Here is a 14398-nt window from a genome sequence, read left to right as displayed (position 1 = left end):
AATATGTGGTTAAACAGAAATATGTTTTTGTAGATATATCGAAGAGTCAGAACATAATTGTTTTGTTTCATTGTGTCAGTATCTTGCTGAGAGGCGTGCAGAGAGGTTACGTGATTGCCCACACAAGCAAACATGTAACCGAAAATTGTGCTGTCAAGATATCAGCTTTGTGACAGGCCATGAATTATTTATTATTCTTCAGCAGTAATAGTGAAAATGTTACCTAATCCAACCGCAACCATGCAATCCACTTAAATTTTAAGGTGCACAAACCTGATTGTTTTGTTTTTGGGCAAATAATGTTTCATAAAACCAAAAAAAAAAATGCTATTTGCTGATCCAACAATGTAAATAATGTCTTCATTTACTCACATAGTAAACGGTTTTTTTTTTTTTTTCATCACTGATATAAAGCCTGCTGTGATATATCTTGATGTGCCATATTTGAATATGTGCAAGTGTGAATGAGATTTGAGAGTTGCAGCAGATTTTCATTGAGTAATGACTTATTGAATTTCATGTTATATGGTTTGAGAAGACTTTGAATACCCCTGTGAAAAAGAAGTGTGCTTAATTGTATTAAATGTGCACTTGTAGTTTAATTAATATCTTAAAATATGTTTTTTTTAAAATCTACTTGTAGAAATTAAAATAAAAGGCTACTTAAGTGTACTTAAAGATTAAAATATATTTTAGTTTACAATAAATGCCCGTAATTATATTCATCAGTAGAATTTAACCTTATTTCAAAGAAAATTTAATTATGAAATTACAAATAAAGATGTACTTAATATGTAAATATCAACATATAAAGAAGTACTTAAGTTGGTCAAGAAATACTCTTAAATTTAAATGGATTTAATATAAATTTAATTACTAAGGTAATTGCAAATAACATTCAAATAGTGTACACTACAAAACATCACAGTCAGTTGCACTTAACGTATATTCTTTTAAAGTATATTATTTCCATAAGTACGATTTTTTTAAGCATGCTAAAATGTACTTCTTTTTCACAAGGGTATAGATATATTTTTGTCTTTTTTTTAAGCTTTGCAGTTCTTGGTCACCATTTATTTTTATTGTAAGGAAAGAGCAGCTTGAACATTCTGCTAAACATCTCTAAAAAAGTCAGTCATAACGGTTTGAAACCGCATAGTGATGAATAAATGATGGCATAACTTTCATGTTGGCCAGAACTATAACCTGTCATCACTCTTCATATTAATACTGTAAAGAAGTGGCCATTCACGCAAAAGCAAACTCTTAAAAAAACGCAGACAAATTCATGGCACATCATACAAACAATCTTTTCGTTCTCCCTGTAAAATTGTTTAAAAGTTCCTAAGATTGACCAGCATTATGAGGTCACAGGGGCGTGTCCGTTCACCTCTGTGGACCCCCTGCGCTTGTTCCCCGTGTACTCCCCGATGAATGACCCATCTTCGTCGAACTCACTGCTGTCGTCCTCGCTGCTATCATCCTCTTTGATGTCTGTGAACAATGGCTGGCTGCTCTTCAGCGGCTTCTTATCATTGTCACTGTCAAACAACAAGAAAAATGAGTCAAATTCAGCTCAGAGTGACTAAGACGATGATACTAGTCGAGGCTGGCAGACAGAGCGGGTGTAGGAGGGTGTAGGGGAAGGATACAATCACTACTTTCTGATAATTACTAATTGCAAAGGCCTGATGGCAATTCTCAAAACTAGAGAGAGAGAAAATTGCAGAGTGCCAGCCAACGAGAGGACCAACTTAAGACATGCTATGTGTGCCTGTAGACAAACAGCCCGTCAGGTTACTTTAGTCCCTATAGGAATGATGGGACAAACCAAAATTAGCTGCCAATTTGAGAGCAGGCACACTGCCAGCAAGCAGGTGTCTGGAATGAGACAGGGGGTCACCTCGTAAGCTCCCAATTACTATAAGATGCCACAACATCTTGGATAGCGATACAATAAATCCAAACTGAACATTTATTAGGATAAACTGACATTTGTCCTCCAATTTTGGAAATTTTAGTCCCACTGACCAAAGGAGAACAATTCACAGTAGAGACTGCATTGCATCGTCTCCAAAATATATAGAGTTAGCAACGTGTAGAAATTAGATGCTTTTGCCAATTAATCAGTGCAGATAAAACAAATAATTGTATCAGAACCTGTTATCATTAAACATCTCTTAAGCTAACCAAGGCTGCATTTATTTGATCATAAATACAGTAAAAATAGTAATAATCTAAGTAATAACTTCTTTTAAAACACTTCAATTTTAATAAATAATACAGAAATCATTCTCATGCTTATTTGCTGATCAAGAAACATTTCTTATTAATAATTAACGTTAAAAACTGCTTCATAGTTTTGTGAAATCCATTATACGTTTACAGTACTATTTAAAAGTTTGGGGGTCATACAATTATTTAATAAATGCATACATACATAAATAGATGCTCGTATTCTGCAAGGATGCATTAAATTTATTTAAAATGTGACAGTAAATTTTTTTCAAGTATTCTGTTCATTAGATTCCTGAAAAAAATATCACAGTTTTCACAAAAATATCAAGCAGCAAACAGTTTTCAGCATTAATAATAATTTATAAATTATTAATAATTGAGCACCAATGATAACTGAGCAGCAAATCAGCATATTAGATTTCTACAGGATCATGTGTATGATACTGATGCTGAAAATGCAGCTTACATCACAGGAATAAATTTCATTTTTAAATATATTACATTAGAAAACAGTTTGTGTGAGTGTATCTGTGTGTTTCATTTTAACTTTCCACAGTTTGGTTACCAGTATTTGCAAAATCCTTTATCAGTCATCTTGTAATATATATAATATCTGAGTGTCCCAAAATTCAATGCACTATTTCATGTTACAGTGCATCAAATGAATATCACCAATGGTGTAACATGATAAACCCGCTCTTCTGTTCCCAAAAGTAAAATTAATCAGTAGCCTCCTTGTGTAAGCCAGAGTAACGCAGTTTTGAAAGCCTCTGAGGCAACCGTCATACTCCACAGCTGGTAAGTGACGTACTTCCCTATCTGGTTTCTTTCGGCTAGCAGATGTTTGAGTGTCTGGCGCTATAACTCCCCAAACAAGGGTAGCGTACAGATCAGACTCCGAGCCTCTGCTGAAGCTGCATTTCTTTCCTGAGGGAGGAATAATACGGGCATCTCTGTGTCTAAGTGTAATGAGATGGAAACACATTTATGGATTCAAGCTACTCCATTTGCAAGTATACAAGTTAACTACATGCAGCCCCACTTTTCGCTCGCCTCTGGTCTGTTTTTCCACACAGGTTTTTTTAATGTGCCACTTGTCACATTGCACCTGGGTGTTACAGTTTCAGGGCCATGATTATTGTTGTTTTTCCATCATTAACTACACACTTTTTTTATCCAACAAATTTCCATCATATTATCAGACATTTCTGATGGTTTAAAATTGCACTACAGTTAAAAATATATATATATATAGACACTCACAGGCTACTTTATTAGCTACACCTTGCTAGTATCGGGTTGGACCCCCTGTTGCCTTCAGAACTGCCTTAATTCTTCATGGCATAGATTCAACAAGGTGTTAGAAACATTCGAAATGAAAGCATCTTCCATGATTATTTTCAGGCTTGGAAAATAAAAATTGATTTGGAAAATTCCATTATTTTCAGGTCTTTCTATAACTGAGGAAGCTTTTTAAAGTTGTACTACAGGCTTAGCATACAGTAACACAACAAACCAACCCCTCTACACTAACAATCTAACTTTTAAGCTAAACAAAGCTACCGTTCACTACCTGTGTGCAGGCTAGTGAGCACAGATTAACTTCAAGCTTGCGTAGCAATGCTTTCCATGTGACTCCATGTAAATGGTGTGCATGTAGGGTTTATTTGCAGGAGAAAAGGCATTAAGAAATTATATTACAGGAACTCAGAGAGATGAGAATCTATAAAAGGACAAGTGTGGCTCTCTGACCTGTCGCAGGGGGATTCTTCGCCCATGGCTTGAGCTTCAGGATCAGCAGGAGTTTCCTCCTTTTCCTTAACTGGCAAGAAAAAAAATGCAAATATGAGATGTTATCATAAAATCACAATATACTATTTTGGGAGATTCGATTGGAGAGAGATTACAACATTCAAGGAGAGTGTTTTGTGTATTGGTTTTTCTCAATTGCTTTTGAAAGTTCTTGCATTGATGTAATTTAAAAGAGAAAAATGACATTGTTGTTATTCATAAGAGATAATATGATATCTTCTTGATTTGCAAATGCTGAGCAAACATTCAATGTTTTATATTCTCTAAATGTAAGTACTTTGTATTTTGCTGTGTGAAAGCACATCAAGGACACTGACTGCCTTTTAGAAAAATGACTGTGTGCTTAACTTAAAAGTAAGATATGGCCTTACTGGTAAAAAAAAATAAATAAATAATAGAAAATAAAAAATAAACCTTTATTCTTTTTTAAGCTTGGTAAGGTATAAATAACCTTTATGTAAAGTATAGCTAATAGCCACAGTGATGTAAAAACAAGACGTTCAAAACTGTCTTGCAATGCCTTGGGTTTTATTCCAAAAGCTCCAAAAGGGTTCTTATCCATTTCAATGCATGCAAAAGTTTGTTGCGATAATCCATTGGTTCTTGAATCCATTGAAAGTCATTTCAAATTGGTTAAATATATGTGAAGAACAAAAGAAGACCTAAGAACAGGTCAATAAAGCTCACTGATCTCAAGTTTTCTGTCTGACACTGCTAGTAATAAATATATGAGCTGGTGCGACAGAGCCACTTGACACAAAGCTAACAAAAGCACCAAGCTAAAGTGTATACGTTTTGACTACAGAGACCAGAGAGCTTAAACAGAGGTCTGGGAGCTCTCTGTGACCTCTGCAGCTGTTTCTGTCTTACCTGCGTACTTGCCGCTTTTGTTCTTTATTACAAAACAGCCGATGAGGACAAGCAGAGTTAGTAAAGCCACTCCACACATGATCGCCACAAACCACTCCTGGGATGCCACGGCTTGTTTACTAGACACTGCAAGGACAAACAGAGTTTGTTTTTGGCAAAATTTAATTCGTGAACATGAGTCATACTGATGTCAACTTAAAAATACTTGAAAATAGTGATGATGTCTTGTTGGGTTAGAGGAAGAATCGTCAAATGACATTTTTAAATATGGTTCCTTTGTCAAATTCTGATGTGGATTTTTCAAAGAAGAACAATCAGAACGCAAAGAATAGTATTTAAATGGGTCTACATTTGATTAACTTCTTTTGAACATTTGCCAGTTCTCTGATGTAAATGGACTCGTCTTTGCTGTTGTCTCAGAACCCGTGAGTTTGTTGACAAAATTAAATGATCTGGGACCCAGTTGCAAATACATGTGTCACTTGTTTCTTATGTAGGATGTGTTGGGAGCACATGCAGAGCTGTAGGTGATACATCTACCAGTCATACATAATTCAGTGGCATTATTGTTAGTTCTTCCGGTGTTTATGAATAACATTATCTACCCAAATTCCTCCTCACACTGAATTGATGGGCCAAGCTTCTGTCAAATATAGAGTAGGCATCGTTGACGTGTAGAGGTTGGCCGTTATGTGGCCAAAAGGATTTATTTGTCTGATATCAGAAAGTTTTAGGGCCTTACAGTCAATTAACTTACATTCTGAAGGTCATATATTATGGAGTGGAACTTTCGAGTTTTGAAAGATACAGTATGTTCATATATATATATGCTAATGATTATTTTTCTTCTTGGTTATGTACATTAGGGTTTTGAAATCAGTGTCCAGTTGACCTAGATCAGAACATAAGGCACTTTAGCATCGACAAGTTAAAGTGGTTATCAGTATACTCTACAGTATAATACAAAATATACTGCCCATCCCTGCAGGAAATCAGCAGTCCAGGATTAATTGAAGAGGTTGATTGGCAAAAAGTATTTTATGTATTTAAAACTACAATGCAAAAATGCAAAATACATTAGATTTGTTTTTCAAAGGTATTTAAATACAAAAATCATATTTTACACATCCCTACATCAGTTATTAAGATATACAGTTTTTGTTACCATGATGTACTGTTGTGACTGTATTTTTTTTTAGGTACATTTCTGGCAACCACAGCTGCTGTTTTCACCCCTGTAAACTTCATTGCCTTATTTTTACAGCACATTCTATAAAGTATAATAAAAAAATAAATAAATTGCTTTGCTCAATGGAATTAGAGACCTTTTTATTTTCTTTTTTTTTACCTCTAGTGCTAATGCACCCACAGAAAGACTATCACTTACTATACTATGCCAGTGATACATCTAATGCTGATCTACTGGCTACATTTTCTAACTTCTCACCTTTCCTTGTCTTGAAAACCTCTTCAAAAATGCTAGGGACATCAACCCTGCGTGAAGCCTGCAGCCGGACTGTGTACACAGTTCCTGGGCTGAGCCCTTCAACGAGGTGGAAACCTTTAGATGTATTTAAAGCCTCTGTAAGCTGCCAGATACCATCACCTGAAGGAATAACCGCACGACCAGATAGTGTTAGGCCCCAACCCAGCTGAAAGAGGTGATATCTATGATACTGAAAAGCGAACACTGAAAGGTTAGAAAAGTTGACAGAGTAAGATTGATAAAAGAGCTTAAAATAAAGATACACGATGAAAATATTCAAGAATGAATTTCATTATCATTTGGTCTGGATTTTGGGCTGTTTGGAGAGGTTTTTATACAGGATCCTACTTATGTATATATGTTCTTAATGTGTTCCTTTACAAAGTATACATAATAGTCATCATTAAAATGGAAATATTCCATGTATGCACAAGAATGTAAATCTGTCAAACAGACTGCAATAGAGGAATTTGTAGTCCTAAAATGCTTGGGAATTAGCATTTACTATTAGCATTGTCATTACTTTCTATAACAGAATAGCGGTCTGCAGACAAACCTCAAATTTTGAAACTTCTGAATTAACTATTTTAGTTAATTCATATACTCTTTGTATAGCAAATTATTAGGAATTGTTTTTTTTACATGTATTTTGAAGTAGGCATTTCATTGTATTTTGTTAAACTCAATGGAAAAGGTAAATTTCTGCTTTGATGTTTCTACAACAGCTCATTTAATCATAATTAATTAAAACAATATTCAATTTATTTTGAAATACTGAAAAATCTATTCATTTTCTTGAGTATTATTTCTACTTTGGTTATCTAAACTGTAAATTTAACTGAGATTTTTTTTTTTCCTGCAGTTTAAATTGTAACGTTTATATTTACATGTTTGCACTCAATGTATACAGTAAATGATATATTTTTAATCTGCACATTGATCAAAATCTTGAAAAGCCAATTAATGTAAGAAATCAACAGATTAATATCATCAATTCAGAAAAGTTCAAATTGTTGCAGCCCTCAATGATACTTTCCAAGCATTGTTACAAATATGTCTAAACTCTACACAAAACTCAATGCTGCAAACATTGGATCCTGACAAATCAGTTTGATGAGTAAGTCCCTTACTGTGATTCATTATGGCAACAAAGAGCTGTGAATCAGAACGTTCTCCTCTGGTTCTCCAGCTGATTCTTGCAGACGTGTCACTTACAAAGGCAGATATGTTGAGCACAACTGAGAGAAATATATAGAGAAGAAGATATAGAACAAAATACAGGAAAGACTATCAAAAGGTTAGTTAATGCAAAAGAATCAAAGTACACCCATAACCATATGAAAGTGTTATAGAAATGATATAGTGATACAGAAATCTGAATCAAGAAGCAGTTCAATAACATTTCGGAGTAAAAGAGGATATTTATTTGAGACAAAATGTAGGGCAGGATTTTTATCAGAACTGACGGTTCTATGTATCAGGGACACATTATGTTAATCATAAAAGATTACTGTAGAATTTATTTCTATTTAATTGAAAAATTTCATTTCATTCTAACTTTTAATGTTAATTTCACTCAAATATGGAGTTATGAAAGTGATTGTTTGGGTAGACGAATGGATGAATACCTAAGGTAGGAAAGGTGGCACTGATAGAAGGAGAGTCTGTATTAGATGAGGCGAAAGAGAAAGGTTGTCCTGCAAGAGAAAGAGAGTTCAGACCACATGCATTTCCCTGTAGAATGGACTGCAGCAGTGGAAAATTAAGAAAAGAAAAGAAAAGGGAAAAAAATACTTCTACGCATCATAAAATCATAACAGCATCACATCAACAGGAACTATATAAATAATTAGGAATGTTTCTATATTTTTATAACAAGCAGTGGGTTTATGCAAAATGCAAAATGCAAAAAATAAATAAATAAATAAATAAATGGTGCTAAATGCAAATCATAAAATGCAACTAATTGTAGGAAATACTGCAAAATAACTAAATAAATCAAATGGGGGGGGGGGGGGGGTGTTCTGTCAAGGCCTAACTGTTAATTCTGTCAGCAGCCAGACTGATTTTGTCAACCCTGATAAAGACAGCATGTTTTTGCAGTCTTTAGCAGGAGTTCAGGGACAGTATTACTGCCTCAGAGGAGCTCTTAAAAAAAAAAAAAACTAAAGCTAATGCCAACAGCAACTGAGCTCAATAAACTTGAACCAGCTGTCACTATGTGGATTTTTGATGGAATAGTATGCTCATTTTGCAGAATGTACACAGTTATATCCTTCACTGAATATAGAATATAGAATGTGAATATTTATACATAAAAATGCAAGAGTTCATATAGAAAAATTCATTAACAGCTAGAAATTTGCTGGTACATACTCAACTCAGATGTCGTCCCCTTAGATGTCAACTGTTCATCTTAAAAAGACAGTGGAGATATGTGAAAATAAAACAATAAATAACTTTAGTTTTTTAAAGTTTTATGTCCGTTATTTAAATTGCTTTCAATTGCATTCATCAGACTGAAAATGCAGATGTCCCCACAAGAGGCATTTGAAAAGCTTCAAAATACTACTACTACTACTATGAAGTAAACTGCAAAAGGCTGTGAACTTCAGTATGTGATACATACAGCTCTCTGTTGATGTTTCAGCTGAGACTGTAGAAACTTCCGGAAAGGAATGTTTGGGCATTGTAACTAGTTCATGAGAAACAGAAGATGGTTGATAAGAAGACAGATCAGTTTCAACAAACCCATGTAGTATGCGAATATGAGCGTAACAGAAAGAAATAGGCAATCCGTAACAAAATTGAGGCCTACGGAAAACTTTGACGATGATGCAATATCAGTTATCCAGTGAGTAAAAACACATCAGTTGGCTTTTTTTTTTTTTTTTTTACTAGGCCTACTCATTGGTTGGTCGTTACATCCTTTTGTTCATCAGATCATTGAGAGTTTTGCATTTTAGCAATAATCTAATCACTCTCCTTTATGCAACAAGATCTTGCCAACAGCAACTCAGAGTTCTGTAACTGCTGCTTAATCACTTTGGAACACCTAGCGGCTGTGCTAATTAGAACACAACTAACATAGCTTGTATCAGATGTTTGTGTCTCAGCATGGGTACTTCAATTCAGATTCTGATACCAGATCCATTATAGCTCTAGGGACTCATAGTTTATAGCTCATAGCTTACAGTTGCTGCTGGGCATACTTACACACTTCAAAGAAGGTACCTCCTTCCTCACTGATGGCTGACCCGCAGCCCACCTGCGTGCATGCGCTCAGGTAAAACTTATACCAGTTGTCATCCTGCAGATCACGCAAGACCCACTGTGTTGTATCTGGAGCATTGATGTTCACAGATTTCAGCTCACCGAGAGTCTCATTAACTACAAGGGGGGAAAAAAGGATTTTAAAATAGTTTAAACAAGTTTAGTTCAGTAATATATATATATATATATATATATATATATATATATATATATATATATATATATATATATATATATATATATATATATATATATATATATATATATATTTTTAACAAAGTGAGAATTTTATGCATTAACTTAATAAAAAATGCATAATATTACAAAATATTTATATTTAAAATAAATGCATAGTTCAGTCAAGAAACTCCATTTCTTGTCTTTGCAACCCTACATATTACCGCCCAGCACAGTTAGAATTTTCTTTAGCCCTCCTCCTCCCCAGGGATTCTTCCTATACTTTTCCTCACAGCAGAATGTTTTTGCCAATTATATATAGTCTGCCAAAATCCATCCGACCTACTCTCTACTCTCATCAATAAAATGTTGTTAATTTGAGATTTGAGAAAGCATTGTCATGCTTGAAACGATGTTCTTCAAACTTTCTGTTCATCAATAAATTTTAAATAAAGACACTGTGTTGCATTTTCCATTTGCATTTTCTTTAAGCTTTCATTTTCCACTCTCTCTCTCTCTCTCTCTCTCTTTACATGTTATTATAATTAAAAATCATCAAATTAGCATATCAGAATGATGCAGAAATTTCAGCTTTGATCACAGAAAAAAAAATGTATTATAAAAAAAAAACTTTATAACAATAGAAAACAGTTATTGAAAATTGTAGTATTATTTAACAATATTACTGTTTTGACTGTATTTTTGTAATATATAAATGCAACCTTGGTAGGGGTGTGCCACGTCATACTGTCAATGATAATACGGTATAAATTTTTACATGATAAAAAAGTGTAATATCACGATATCAGTGATATAGCGATGCGATGATGTAAGGTGTATATATATATATATATATATATATATATATATATATATATATATATAACAGTAGCAGAACACGTGAGCGTATGAGTTTCTTTATTTTTTTTTTATTCGTAGAATAGGTTTTGTGTATGTGGAAGAAAAAAAAAAACAATCTACCACTTTGCAACTTTTGTCTTCAAATTTACTGGTACACATGTGTAGCTATTCTCTACAGCTACAAATTCCACTGTCACAGATGCTCAGTGGTTTTGCACCAAAAATACCTTCATAGTTATGTCTTAAATGAAAGTAAACAGTTGCGAAAGAAATGGAATGTGTATCATACTGGATGTATTATCTCTTAAAGTAATTGACTTGCTGCTGTCAGTGTCCTTAATGTTAATCCAAGAAATGAAATGGGAGAAAACCACTCACTGCTCTTTACTGAATGACTCTGTAGTTTTAAAAAGAATTAATCTATATTTAATTTATACAGTAGAGACTATGCAATGCTTTTTACATTTGATTATTTAGTTTCTGTACCTGGACACCTACAAAAGTGAAAAACCTTAAACGTTGTTTAATTTGTATATTTGTGCTATTTAAACAATTTCAAACAGGGTTGACTGGTAATATACCGATCGGTCTGCTTCAAGTTGAACACACAGCTACTGCTGCCACCTTATGACAAAAGAATCACTTCAAATTAGGTAGTCTGTCATCATTGGAAAAGGATTGAAAATGCCCCTCATTTTTTTTGCACTAATAAGTACTGCTGCCTGCCAGCTGCAATCACCAATAAAATTATGTTCCATGTTTATTTTTTCTATATAGTCATAAATATCATTATCGCAAATATACTAGAGATATCGTGATATTATTTGGAGGCTATATCGGCCCACCCCTAAATCTTGGTGAGCTTTCTTACCTAGGCTACCAATAAGACTATTCTTAGAAAAACATAAAAAATTAAACTTGGAAACTTGAAGCCTCAAACATGGAGTATATACATCAAGATACTGTGCAGTTAAACATGGATTATATAAAATTCTCTGAGATAGCTGATATAACATAAATCTGTGAGTGTCATACCTGTCTGATATTGCAGCAAGTATCCCGTGAGAAAGCCATTGGTTTCATGCGGAGGCGCCCACACCAGTGTGATGGAGTCTTTCTGAAAGTTTGTGGCTCTCAGGATGGGAGGTTGCTCAGGAACTGTGGGAAGATGTCAAGCGCTACTGGTCAGTATGTGCCTTAAATAAAAAAAAAACTAAAAAATCAAAAGGCGTCTTTATTTGATAACCACCTACAATTTAGTTAAACTGCTGAAATAGTATTAGATAATTTTCACAACTTTCTATGTAAATTAGTCTTCTTATGTTCAGCAGTACATTTTGGTAAACAATAAAGCTGGTACAATTCAACTATATCCACACAATAATTAATCAAATGCCCAAACCACTGAATTTTAAAAATGTGTCTACTATCGAAGTGTTCTTGCCTCCCTGTGGAGTTGTGAAAGAGATGGGACTGCTGCTGGGCCCATTCCCTCTCCGGTTAAAGATGTTGACAGTCAGGCTATATTCAAAGAATGGCTTCAGTCCCGGCACCATGGTGTGACTCCTGTTTCCAGGGATGGTGAGAGACTTTCTCTCTAATTGAATTCTCTTAGAGGTCAACAGACTTTGTGTTTGCCACCAGTGAACCTGGGAGCAAAAGATGGAAGAAAGAGAAAGAGGGTTGATGAAGATATATATAAACAGCTTGTTTGTTGCTGAATGACCATCAACTCCAGTACCACAGGATTTCTGAACTGAAGGAGTCTGGAACTCACAGTGTATCCTCCAAGGTGGCCCCTCAGGGCGGTTTGGGGCACTGGTGACCAGCTGACCCTCAGCAGCGTAGAGTTCAACACCTCCACAGATATGTTTGCAGGAGCCGCCAAGGGCACTGGAAAGGGCAACAGAATGCAGATCAGTTTATGGCTAAACTTTCCCAACTGATGCAAGAGGGTAACAGCTCACACATTTACACATACACAACCATTTCCTCAAGCAACTAAAGCTGTCAAGGAAAATGAATTGTATTTTCATGACACACTGACTATTTCCAGGAAAACTGCACATGCTAACATGAAGCTATCCATAGACACATGTGGATACATGGTAATGGCTCTTTCTCGGATGCAAACTTATTGGGGGGAGGGGGGGGGGGTGTTACAAAGACGTTACCCCCACTGGCTTTAAAATGTAGATTTATGGTCAGTTTGATTATGAGGATATTCTATTTTGCTGAAGTTTGTCTCATTCCACATTCACACCGATTTTATAGAACCCATTCAACATTACTATACAATAATAAGGACAATCCCTTTAGGGGTAAAAAAGATACAAAGGTGTCCCATTGAGGGTGCTGCCCCAATGACAAGCTGTTGTATGCCTAATGGTACAAATTTTGCACATTTGTTTCTGAGAGTATTTTGGATTCAAAACAGTAATTATATTTGAAAAGTGTCAAGTTTGCATCCCTGCTCTTTGCAACAACTGCATGGAAACTGTCACGAGCTACCTACAGCTAAATAAACCATGTTTTTGTAAATCTACAGTGATGCAAGAATAGCAGGGACAAAAGCAGCCCAACCTGTTGCATCATCCTCAAGACAATGCCAAATGTCGACTAGAGACAAGGGTACGACATGGAAAAAAATATGAAAATGGAATAAAACAAAAGATAATCGCATAAGTGCTTGGCAAAGAAATTGTCCTGATCCCAAAGAGCACAACGTAAAATCTCAGCAGAAATGGCTGATCCTGGTAAAGAGTGGATTAATCTACTCTCCCAACTAATCCTCTAATCTTAAGTGTTTATTTTACGCGGCATTGTCACACGACTGTGAGATGAAATGCATTAACATGTTGTTTGACTCACAGTCTTCCCCGGAATAACCAGTCACTACCCTGGGTTCTGGTGCCCAACCATGGTTGTTGAAGGCCTGGATCTTGACCTCGTAGGGGACGAATGTTTGGGTGTCTCGCACCAGAAATGAGTGTCTCTTGATCATCTCTTCTTTCCAGCTGTCCTCGACACCCATTAGCCTGTAACTCAGTTTGTATTCCAGACCGGGACCATTGTGCTCCACAGGCAATAGCGGCTAGTGATTAAAGTAAAAGTGGGTCAGTGCACTGCAAACATTACTGTGCATTTGGAAAGAATGGAAGAGTTTGAGAGACATTTGCTGGTGGGTTTGCAAAATCTGGCATGGAAACCTAGTTTCTGGGGTGCCTAGCTAGGCTTTCTTTCATACTTGCAATCTGAAGGAATTTTGACTCATAAATAGAGCATAATTTGGCTTATGAATAGAAATTTGCTCATATACTTGATTGCCAGAGCAAATTAAGTCATTACTGCTTTTAAACTACAAGACACCTGACTTCTTAGGCACTCCAGGAGCATTTAGTTCCCAAGCTTTCATGCATGAGGGTATTTGTCTTTCTTACTCCCAAGCCATGCATATATGCATATGCATTAAAGTTGTTTGACAATGCTGTTTGCATTTTATTACCTCCCAGCTGATGTCCATCTGATGTGGCAGGCGACCCTCAATCTTAATGTTTTCTGGGTTCCTGTCGGGGGCTGTACAAATGCGAATATGAATTATTTAACATTTGTCTCAGTCAATAATACCACTGACCTCAAACACTGCCAATGTGTATCACACATAATGACGAGCATGCAGTC

General features: G+C 35.4%; 1 protein-coding gene across 1 annotated transcript; it reads right to left on the bottom strand.

Moving 5' to 3' along the window:
• Positions 1–383: 383 nt before the first annotated feature.
• Positions 384–14376, bottom strand: LOC113078789 (neuronal cell adhesion molecule-like). Its single transcript, XM_026251087.1, has 14 exons — positions 14223–14376; positions 13589–13811; positions 12495–12610; positions 12162–12366; positions 11753–11875; positions 9623–9796; positions 9036–9101; positions 8783–8821; positions 8035–8103; positions 7537–7644; positions 6368–6526; positions 4921–5046; positions 3991–4060; positions 384–1541 (listed from the first exon to the last, which is right to left on the bottom strand). The coding sequence occupies exons 1-14, from the start codon at positions 14238–14240 to the stop codon at positions 1361–1363; spliced, it is 1677 nt and encodes a 558-aa protein (XP_026106872.1). The 5' UTR covers positions 14241–14376; the 3' UTR covers positions 384–1360.
• Positions 14377–14398: the final 22 nt, after the last annotated feature.

This window comes from Carassius auratus, unplaced genomic scaffold (assembly GCF_003368295.1).
Source record: "Carassius auratus strain Wakin unplaced genomic scaffold, ASM336829v1 scaf_tig00026569, whole genome shotgun sequence".
Lineage (NCBI taxonomy): Eukaryota > Metazoa > Chordata > Actinopteri > Cypriniformes > Cyprinidae > Carassius > Carassius auratus.
This window is presented reverse-complemented; position numbering and strand designations above follow the sequence as displayed.

Coding starts and splice junctions, on each gene's coding strand:
- LOC113078789 (XM_026251087.1), bottom strand. Junction 8,104..8,782: donor GGGGACGACATCTGAGTTGA/GTATGTACCAGC, acceptor TTTCTCTTGCAG/GACAACCTTTCTCTTTCGCC. Junction 6,527..7,536: donor TGTTGCCATAATGAATCACA/GTAAGGGACTTA, acceptor TTATTCCTTCAG/GTGATGGTATCTGGCAGCTT.